This window comes from Giraffa tippelskirchi, chromosome 4, assembly GCF_054371585.1.
Source record: "Giraffa tippelskirchi isolate mGirTip1 chromosome 4, T2T-mGirTip1v1.2.pri, whole genome shotgun sequence".
NCBI lineage: Eukaryota > Metazoa > Chordata > Mammalia > Artiodactyla > Giraffidae > Giraffa > Giraffa tippelskirchi.
Window position 1 is genome coordinate 57,067,876 of NC_137278.1, and position 11,219 is coordinate 57,079,094.

At 50.1% G+C, this 11,219-nt stretch overlaps 1 protein-coding gene across 1 annotated transcript; it reads left to right on the forward strand.

Annotated features, from left to right (window-relative positions):
* The first annotated feature begins 1,021 nt into the window (after positions 1-1,021).
* On the forward strand, positions 1,022-7,859 carry LOC145546509 (uncharacterized). The gene is made up of 2 exons (XM_081593562.1): positions 1,022-4,061; positions 5,230-7,859. Exon 1 carries the CDS (start codon positions 1,268-1,270, stop codon positions 2,087-2,089), a length of 822 nt encoding a protein of 273 aa, XP_081449688.1. The 5' UTR covers positions 1,022-1,267; the 3' UTR covers positions 2,090-4,061; positions 5,230-7,859.
* Positions 7,860-11,219: the final 3,360 nt, after the last annotated feature.

The following is an 11,219-nucleotide window of genomic DNA, read 5'->3' on the forward strand; positions in this document are numbered from 1 at the left end:
TGGGTTACTGCGGGTGGGGGTGGGGGTGGTTATAGCTGTAATTTAACAGCTCCTTATTAAAGTAAGATTGAGATGGGGAGATGAGAAAGGCAGAGCCAGAGGGCTTTGGCACCTGTTGACGGGAGGAGAAGAAGGGAAGAAGGCAGGCACTTGAAGTGTTTGGGTACCAGCTCTGCTGAGGGGATGAACACAGTGGTCAGGGAGCAGAGTCAGACCAGGAAAGATTTCTTGGAGGCACTTCTTGGGACAGGTCATCCTGCCAGACCCCATCATCCTCATGTAAATAGTTAAGTCCTTCCTAAACACTCTTAGGTTCCTGATGTGTTGGTTATTACCACATGGAAGGTTGACCATTCCTCCTCTAATCTGGAGACATGAGTGCTTCAAAGCCAGACTGGACCCCACATTAAAAGTAGCTCAGTTTAGACGGGTTTACATTTTCGAATCCTAATGTTTTCTTTGAAGGTCACTGTTAAGTGACATCATCATCATTATGATTACTATTATTATCTCTGAGATCCTCTTTAGTCTGTGTTAGCGGCTCAGTCGTGTTCGACTCATTGCGACCCCATGGACTGTAGCCTGCCAGGCCCCTCTGTCCATGGGATTCTCCAGGCAAGAATACTGGAGTGAGTTGCCATTTCCTACCCCAGGGAGTCTTCCTGACTCAGGGATTGAACCCAGGCCTCCTGCATTGCAGGCAGATTACCATCTGAGCTACCAGGGAAGCACCAAGGGAAGTCTTTGGAGGACGTTTATCTGCCAAGTGGGGTAAAGCAGCTGCAGTGGCTCTCGCTTCGGCTGCAGAAACATGTACGCATTCTCCAGCTTCTCTCCCTCTGACTGTCCACACAGGTCCTGCTACTGGAAGATGAGGCGATGGCGAGGAAGGTGGTGCGGCCAGCGGGTTGGTGCCTGACCTGCCTGGACGCGCTGAAAGCAGCGGAAGACGCGGCCTCGCTGCGCGGTCCCTTCGCCGACCTGGAGGCGGCGCTGCAGAATCTGGGCGGCCTGACAGCGCGCGGATCCGGGGAGCGTCTGAGCCGCGCCGGCCGCCTGCTCCGGGGCTGCGTCCTCGCGCGGCTCGTGGCTGCCCGCGGCCACCTCTGGAGTCCCCGCGACCTGCGTCTGGCTGCCTCCCGGCGCCAGGTCTTCTCTCTGGCCAGGAAGACCCTGGGCGAACTCCTGGGGCGCCTAGAGCTTCCGGCGCCCGGCGCCCGGCGCCCGGCACGGCGCGCTCTCCCGGTGGTTGCGATAGCAGCGGGAGATGCTGGCAGCGTCCGGGCCGGATCGGCTGCGCGGCGGTCTGGACGCGCCCCTGGCGGCCTTGGTCTGGCACTGTATGCGCCTGGCCGCCTGTTCCCCGCCGCCCGAACAGCCCTGCCTGGTGGCCCGCTGCCGCCGGCTGCTGGAGCTGCACAGCGCCGGCGCCCAGCGCCTGTACCCGATCAACGGGCCTCCGGGGACAGGCGAGGGCAGCCAGGAACCGGCGGAGGAGTGCGCAGTGCTGCGAACTGCGACTGGGGACCTTTCCCAGGGGGTCCCCATGGGGCTGCTGCGCCAGATCCTGGACACGTTCACCGACACGCAAAGTCCTCTTCTAAGTCTGGTCCGGGCCGCCTTGGCGACTCCCCTAGGTTCCTCCGGGTGCGATGGCAAGGCCTCGCCTCCGAGCCTCCAGCTTCTCCTCGCTGCTTTCCGAGCCCAGGCCAAGCGGATGCTCAGAGTGGCTCGCTCGGTCTTGGTTTGCTGCCCGCGACAGCAGACTGGCCAAGACATGGAGGCCACTATAGCTGGCCTTTGGGGACTTGCGGTCCGAGTGCAGCAACTTTTTTCACAAAGTCCCCAAGGGTCTGGTCTGGACTGGAGTCCCGCGGCCCTGAAGGCCTTGCTTAAGGAGTGGGTCAGGGCATCCGAAGGCCTGTTAGCATGTTTTGATAATGTTCTCAATATTTCTGAGTTTCTGAGTGTGTCCATCCAGGAAATGACCAAGCACTTGGACTTTCTCACGTGGACTTTGAGAAGCCGAGATCCCAGGGAGTTCGCTCCGCTTGTGGCGTATTTACAGGGTCGAGCGACACACATATGAGCTGGTTTGTGGACCGAGATCGAGATCCCCTTTTCCTGAATGGTCTGAGAGTGTTGATTCAGCAACTCGAGCAATCCTCCTGGGTCCTGGGTGCAACTACCCAGTGCTGTTCAGGTGGGCAGGGCCCTCAGGACCCGGATGCACTTGTAACCGCAGCGAAACATGTGATCTCTTCAGTTCAGAGCATCCAAGAGAGGCTGGATGGGACTAACCACCCAGATATCCTCAGCCCCCTTCGGACCTAGTCCAGAGGTTTGACATGGCTAAGAGACAGCCTTATTTCATTCTCCCTAGCCTCCAGGATGGCACAGTTCCTGAACTGAAACACCGAAGGGAGCCTGAGTTGGGGGAAAGTGACCCATGTTCCTTCTATCCATCTAGAGACCATATTTTTTGTCCCCCCTTTCTTGACACCAGTCCACAGAGTGGGGGTTGTCCACTCCCTGCCATCAGCAACCCCATCCTTGACATAGAGACCAGGAGCCACCAGAGAAGGACCTCAACTCCCACCATCCTGTAGGAATGGGATAGAGCTGTGGATGCAGCTCAAGAGGCCCTGGCTGGCGAGGGACCACTGGGGTCAGAGAGGATGACTGGCCTCCAAGAAATCCCATTGCTGGCACCTCCTATTATTGCCCAAGCAATGGAGATAGAACATTCCACAACCGTTAGAACTGATAAGCTTCTGGAAGTGGCTCTTCAAGGGTCTGGGAAAATCAGAGAAATCAGGCAAGATTTGGCAGCCACAGCCAGTGAGTGGTATTCTCTGTGTCAACAGCTGTTTTGCAACAACTCTGATCTTCAAGAGAACGTGACAGTGTTCATGGAACTTCAGCAGAATATAGCATCAGTGGTTCAACTAGCAGCTAAAAGTGGGCCCATGGATTTGGGAAAGGATTTTGTCTCTACTGGGCATCCAGAAGCAAGTTTACAAGCGCAAGGCAGATTGGAGAAGGCAGAGACCTGTGCCAAACAGCTTTTGGACAAGTTTCTGGCTTCTGATGGTTTCCAGGCCCCCAGGTCATGGGAGGAGAGCATCGAGGATGAGTGCCTTCTGTGGTCAGTGGCTGTCCAAGACCTGCTCCAGGGCCTGAAGAGGCTCATCAGGAGACAAGGCCTGTTCCTCTGGCCCCTGAGACAGGCTGTGAGGGACCAGCAGGGGCTGCAGGAAGGGCTGGCTCAGGCAGCAGACATTCCTCAAAGGCTATGAGAGGCTGCCAGGCTGTCTTGCCTCCTGTGTGTGGATGAGCAGGTCAAGGGCAAGATCTCCGTCCTTTGTGGGGAAGTTCATGTGCTCACAGATGCTCTGCTGGGTGTGGCTCAGATCCTGGCTTCCTCCCCCAAACCATCTCCCAGCCTGTCCACACGCTTTGAACTTCTCTGCCTGGAGCTCACCCTGCAAGCCAGGGCCCTGACCGGCCACCTCAGCAGCATCAACACAGACTATGAACATGCCCTCCGAGATGCCCTCTGCCCAAGGCTCTCTGCCTGCAGAGACCCCAGACCCAGCCAGAAAGCTCTCTGCAAAGAATGGTGTCTGGTATCCAAGCTGTGCAGGGAATCGTGGCAGGAGGCCAGGAGTCAGGGTTCTGTGAGGAAAGCATTCTTATGGCTCTGGAGAACATTCTTGTCCTCACCAGAGGTGTCCCAGCAGGTCCCCATGCTTCAAGAACACCCAGAGGACTGGCTTCAGCAGGAGTGGGCAGCCAAGACCCACCATGCTGTGGCCCAGCTCCGGGCCTGGAAAGACGATCACACCAAGGCCTGGAAACTCCTGGCCCAGTGCTTGAAGCCCAGTGATGAACAAGACCCTGCCCAGGTCCATTTCTACCACGGGGCAGGTCCATCCGGAGGCGCTGAAGCCAGCAGTGTATATTCTCAGGGCACAGCCCCAAGAAACACCCCCAGGAACTCTGTGGGGACCTGCACTGCCCATTCAGGCATCACCAGGACAGCTGCAGAGCTGGGCATGGTAGGAAAGTCTGCATCCCTTCTCCTCTCCCACCTCAGCCTTCTTTCCAGTCACTAAAACTTCCTGTGTTGTGTACTGTGCTAGTCGTGTCTGACTCTTTGTTACCCCATGGACTGTAGCCCACCAGGCTCCTCTGCCCTTGGAATTTTCCAGGCAAGAATACTGGAGTGGGTTGCCATGCCCTTCTCCAGGGGATCTTCCTAACCGGGGATCAAACCTGTGTCTCTTATGTCTCCTGCATTGGCAAGTGGGTTCTTTACCACCAGCACCACCTAGAGAGTCCCCATCCCTCCCTATCAAGTTCCAGAAAAAGTTCCCTTGGTGCCCACATGTGTAATTCACACCTGGCAGGCACATAGTCTTTGAGAATCCAAGATCAGGAACCAGATCACAGCCTGGACTGCATCTGCCTCTTCTATTTCCAACTTCTGAGATCTCAGAGGAGCTTCTTATCTCTTCTGGAAGAATCTAGTATAGAAAATGAGCACATTGATACTTTCCTGGAGGGGGGATAATGAAAGCATCCCTGTAAGTACTTGCCCTGGCCTGACACACGGTTAGTGTCCGGTGGTAGGGCCTACAATGAATGACTTCTGTGGAGTTTTCCCCACGGCCTCCAGGCTTCCCTGGTCGGCCTCCAGGCTTCCCTGGTGGCTCAGACAGTAAAGAATCTGCCTGCAGCGCGGGAGACCTGGGCCTGATCCCTGGGTTGGGAAGGTTTCCTGGGGAAGGGAGTGGCAACCCACTCCAGAATTCCTGCCTGGAGAATTCCATGGACAGAGGAGCCTGGCAGGCTACCATCCATGTGGGCACAAAGAGTCAGACATGACTGAGTGACTAACACTTTCACTTTCCGTGAGTAGGGGGTTCCTCTAGTTGTGACTGACTGCACTCCTCCTGTGGATCCCACTGCTTCGTGCCACTTTGACCTCCACGATGTTACCTGCCTGCTCCCATCAGGGTTCTTTGGTTTGCAAGTGGCAGGAATGCAGCTTGAATCCTTGTAGGTAAAAAGAAAGATTCACTGAAAGCCTGCTGGGTCTGTTGAACACCTTTCATGCACGGTGGTTTCCTTCTGCAACACCAGACAGGGTCAGAAAATGTGGAGCCCAAACATTTGATTTGCTTGCACCCCCGCTGAGCCACTGTTGTCTGTTTTTAATTTTAGGATTCCAACCTCAGCTCTTTCAGCCAGGCACCACCCAGTCCAAAGAAGAAAGTCTGTCACGCAGGGAAGAAGGTAGAGAAAGGAAAAAATTTAACATTCTCAACTATAAGCAGTTCTTCTTCTTTCAGGTAAGGTATTCCTCTTGCTGGGGGCTACCTGGGGAAATAGTTTAACAAAAGGCAATCTCCAGGCACATTCTGTGTATTCTAGGATTTCTGGAAGTTGGAATCAGCTCTTCCATGGAGTTCCCATCATACATTAGAAATTTGTGTAAGAAAAAAAAGTTGTCCGTGGTCTCATTTTAATGAAAGAAATATCAGTAAAGCTAGGGTGAACCCCCTTTATTGCTCAAATCATTGCAATTCTACAGGCCCCCACCCAACTGTGCTCTCTCTGCAAGCTCACCAAGGGCTTATTGTTGTTGTTTGGTCACTAAGTTGTGTCTGATTTTTGCGACCCCATGGACTGTAGGCAGCCAGGCTCCTCTGTCCATGGGATTCTCCAGGCAAGAATGCTGGAGAGGGTTGCCATTTCCTTCTCCACGGGATCTTCTCCATCTTGGGATCGAACTCATGTCTCCTGCATTGGCAGGTGGATTCTTTACTGCTGAGCCAACAGGAAAGCCCTCAACAAGGGCAAGTCAGTTCCAAATGGCTATTTTCATTCTTTGCCTCTTTCATCTCTCCACCCTCTGACCACACCTATTTCTAAAAACGGTCTCCTCTTCTGGAGGAAGGACACTGCCCTCTCTGGGACGCCCTCCAAAGCAGAGATGACTTTTCCTCATTATCGATCCTCCCCTTCCATCTTTTGGCAATATGTTGGGATAACAACCCCAGGGGAATTTTGGCAGGGTGCATTGGCGACCTTGAGTGAGGCTGCAGTTCCCGGATGGCTGTGCAGTGAGAAGTGGCCGTGAGACTATAGGTCAATAGGATGTGAAAGGAAGTGATCCGCACAACTTCTGTATTACATCATCTAAAAAGGAGCCACTGGTCCTTCCCCAGCCCCTTCCTACAGGCGGATATGGAGATGTGGTGCTGCCTGCTGCAACCATGTGCACAAAGGGAACTGCCTCGGAGAGAGCAGGGCAGAGAATCCAGTGTCACGAAAAATCTGCATTCAACACGCAACTGTGGAAACGTGTTCTTTGGTGAAGCCAAGGGATGGTCTAAAATCAGACAACCTTCCTCCCTTTGCCAGGCTGGGTTCACTGCTTTCACAAGCTTAAGCTCCTGCTTTCGGAATTCAGAGGTCTTTTCCAAATCCCCTGACAGTTTATTTGAGTCTTCGGGGAGCTCAATCCTCAGGGCTTTCAACATAGGCAAGCACCGCTCCCGAGCTCACACAGGCAGGGTGGAATCCTCGGAGGAGGAAATTTGCAAGAGGACTCCAGCCAGACATCCGTCCCCGGCTCGCGGAGCCTCGCGCCGCCCGGCGATCCGCCCAGCCAACCTGCCGGATTTGGGGGTGTTGGGCTCCGGGGAATCCGGGGAACGAGTTGCCTCGGCTCCCCGCCCCAGAGAGGCCGACACTCCCAGGAGGCAGAGGGGCTGCGGGGACCTGGGATTGTCAGGAGGCAGCCACAGTCCTGGGGCCCACACCACCACTCCTAGCCCTAATTCGATCCAGAGAATGAACAAACAGAGCCAAAGCAAAAACAGTGACCAGTTGAAGATGTGACTGGTGATGGAAGTCAAGTCCTATGCTGTAAAGAACAATACTGCATAGGAACCTGGAATGTTAGGTCCATGAATCAAGGTAAATTGGAAGTGGTCGAACAGGTGATGGCAAGAGTGAACACGGACATTTTAGCAATCAGTGAACTCAAATGGACTGGAATGGGTGAATTTAATTCAGATGATCATTATATTTACTTCTGTGGGCAAGAATCCCTTGGAAGAAATGGAGTAGCCATCATAGTCAACAAAAGAGTCCAAAATGCAGTATTTGGGTACAATCTCAGAAATGACAGAATGATCTCTGTTCCTTTCCAAGGCAAAGCATTCAATATCACAGTAATCCAAGTCTATGCCCCAACCAGTAATGCTGAAGAAGCTGAAGCTGAACAGTTCTATGAAGACCTACAAGACCTTCTAGAATTAACACCAAAAAAAAAAAGATGTCCGTTTCATATAGGGGACTGGAATGCAAAAGTAGGAAGTCAAGAGATACCTGGAAGCGAAGTGAAGTGAAGTCGCTCAGTTGTGTATGACTCTTTGCAACCCCATGGACTGTAGCCTACCAGGCTCCTCCATCCATGGGATTGTCCAGGCAAGAGTACTGGAGTGGGCTGCTATTTCCTTCTCCAGGGCATCTTCCCAACCCAGAGATTGAACCTGGGTCTCCTGCATTGCAGACAGAAACTTTACCGTCTGAGCCACCAGGGAAGCCACCTGGAGTAACAGGCAAATTTGGCCTTGGAGTACAAAATGAAGCAGGGCAAAGGCTAACAGAGTTTTGCTAAGAGAACACACTGATTGTAGCAAACACCGTCTTTCAACAACACAAGAGATGACTCTATACGTGGATGTCACCAGATGGTCAGTACCGAAATCAGATTGATTATATTCTTTGCAGCCAATGTTGGAGAAGTTCTATATAGTCAGCAAAAAAAAAAAAAAAAAAAAGACTGGGAGCTGACTGTGGCTCAGATCATGAACTCCTTATTGCCAAATTCAGACTTAAATTGAAGAAAGTAGGAAAAACCACCAGACCATTCAGGTATGACCTAAATCAAATCCTTCACAATTATACAGTGGAAGTGACAAATAGATTCAAGGGATTAGATCTGATAGACAGAGTGCCTGAAGAACTATGGACAGAGGTTCATGACATTGTACAGAAATACAAAAAGGCGAAATTTCTGAGGAGGCCTTACAAATAGCTGAGAAAGGAAGAGAAGCTAAAGGGACAGGAGAAAGGAAAGATATACCCATTTGAATGCAGAGTTCCAAAGAATAGCAAGGAGAAATAAGAAAGCCTTCCTCAGTGATCAGTGCAAATAAATAGAGGAAAACAACAGAATGGGAAAGACAAGAGATCTCTTCAAGAAAATTAGAGATACCAAGGGAACATTTCATGCAAAGATGGGCACAGTAAAGGACAGACATGATATGGACCAAACATAAGCAAAAGATATTAAGAAGTGGCAAGAATACACAGAAGAACTATACAAAAAAGATCTTCATGACCCAGATAACCACGATGGTGTGATCACTCATGTAGAGCCAGATATCCTGGAATGTGAAGTCAAGTGGGCCTTAGGAAACATCACTATGAACAAAGCTAGGGGAGGTGATGGAATTCCAGTTGAGCTATTTCAAATCCTAAAAGATGATGTTGTGAAAGTGCTGCACTCAGTATGCCAGCAAATTTGGAAAACTCAGCAGTGGTCACAGGACTGGAAAAGGTCAGTTTTCATTCCAATCCCAAAGAAGGGCAATGCCAAAGAATGTTCAAACTACCGCACAATTGCACTCATCTCACACACTAGCAAAGTAATGCTCAAAATTCTCCAAGCCAGGCTTCAACAGTATGTGAACTGTGAAATTCCAGATGCTCAAGCTGGATTTAGAAAAGGCAGAGAAATCAGAGATCAAATTGCCAGCATGCACTGGATCACAGAAAAAGCAAGAGGATTTGAGAAAAACATCTACTTCTGCTTTATTGATTAGTCCAAACCCTTTGACTGTGTGGACCACAACAAACTGTGGAAAATTCTTAAAGAGATGGGAATACCAGACCACCTTACCTGCCTCCAGAGAAATCTGTATGCAGATCAAGAAGCAACAGTTAGACCTGGACATGGAACAACAGCTGCTAAGTCGCTTCAGTTGTGTCCGACTCTGTGCGACCCCATAGATGGCAGCCCACCAGGCTCCCCTGTCCCTGGGATTCTCCAGGCAAGAACACTGGAGTGGGTTGCCATTTCCTTCTCCAATGCATGAAAGTGAAAAGTGAAAGTGAAGTTGGTCAGTTGTGTCCAACTCTTAGTGACCCCATGGACTGCAGCCTACCAGGCTCCTCCGTCCATGGGATGTTCCAGGCAAAAGTACTGGAGTGGAGTGCCATTGCCTTCTCTGATGGAGCAACAGACTGGTTCCAAATTGGGAAAGGAGTACCTTAAGGCTGTATGTTGTCACCCTGCTTATTTAACTTCTGTGCAGAGTACATCATGTGAAATGCCAGGCTGGATGAAGCACAGACTGGAATCAAGGTTGCCAGGAGAAATATCAATAACCTCAGATAGGCAGATGACACCACCCTTGTGGCAGAAAGCTAGCTCCTGTGGTAATTTCCTCTTGTGTGTCTCTCCACTCCAGATGTTTCATTCTCTCATGTGGGATGCAGGAGTGGTACAGAGGTGGGTAGTTCTTGGCCCCAGGGTAGCTAGGCAGTGAGGAAACCTGAGTAGATTAGCCTCTGTAAAGTGGTTTCTTTTGAAGTCAGGTCCGGTAAAGGCCTGGAGCACTGGGAACAAATGATGTTCAAACATAAACATGTCAAGGAGAAGTCCATGGAGCGTATAAGCAAAGGCAACATTGCTTAGTGCCAATAAAAAGTGCACGTTAGGTTTTGACTTCATTTACTGATCATTGATCCTTGAGTTGAGAAGATCCCTTGGAAAATAGAATGGCTACCCAGTCCAGTATTCTTGCCTGGAAAATTCCATGGATAGAGGAGCCTGGTGGGCTACAGTCCATGCGGTCGCAAAGAATTGGACACGATTGAAGCAACTGACACACTTCTGCTTCTTATCCAGTGTAATGGAGCAAGATGTTACCAGTGACGTGATGTTTTCAATGACATTTATATGATAATAACTGTAAAATTTTTGAAAATGCAATTTTGTTAGTCCGATTTCATCCTCTCTGTACTCAGAAACTGCACATTGTAAGTACAAGCTGGGAGGACATCTGTGCAAATAATTCAGGGGAGCTTGAGAACATGACTGTCTTGGCAGGATGTGATGAACTCTGTGGCAGACAAGTGTGTGTGAGTGACTGGTTGTTTTGGAGATGAGCTATTCAAGGCCAAGGCCACATAAGAAGACAGTTCAGACATTGTCTTGACCGAGGCCTTCCCACAGGGCATTTCCTAAATGACAGACTCTGAAGAATAAGTAGTCCATTCCTGGGAACCACAGGAACGTCTCCTCATCAGATGTTTGTTTACATAGCGAAATCACCCAGAATCCTTGACACGCTGTTTTTGTGCAATATAGAAACTCACAAGTGTTGTCTTACATGACTGTACAAGCCACCTAAAATATTTTAGCAGGTTCGAGGCCACTTCTGCTTTCACCTGACTCATTCTTTTTAGAAATGAGAACTCTGTTTTTAAGGTAGGGTTTAAATGGTGCATGATACCAGAATCTTAGTCCTTTTTTTAAAAAAAATTTTATTGGAGTATAATTCCCTTACAGTGTTCTGTTTGTTTCTACTGTGTAGCAAAGTGAATCAGCTGTATGTATAACTATATCCCCTCTTTTTTTGGATTTCCTTCTCATTTAGGTCACCACTGGGGATGGAAGGGTGGGATGATTTGGGAGATTGGGATTGACATATATACCCTATTGATACTATGAATAAAACAGATAATTAATAAGAACCTACTGTACAACACAGAATCTTAAAGAAATTGTTTTCTTTATTTGTTAGTGGCTGTGCTGAGTCTTCATTGCTGTGTGGGCTTTTTTCCAGTTGTGGTGCATGGTGGCTTCTTTTTTTGTGGCTCCCGGACTTTAGAGCACAGGCTCAATAGTTGTGGCACAAGCTTAGTTGCTCTGCAACATGTGGGATCTTCCTGGACCAGGGATTGAACTCATGTCTCCTGCAGTGGCAGATGGGTTCTTTACCACTGAGCCACCAGAGAAACCCCCAGAAGCTTTTAAGGATACTCTTCTCTTGGCCATTAACACACTCTGGAGATCAGACTGATACACTTTTAAAATAAATTTAAGTTTCTTTTTCTTTGAGTAGGGGAAG

What these genes read in the sequence shown, in the direction of transcription:
- LOC145546509 (XM_081593562.1), top strand. Translation starts at nt 1,268, where the DNA reads ATGCTGGCAGCGTCCGGGCCGGATCGGCTGCGCGGCGGTCTGGACGCG.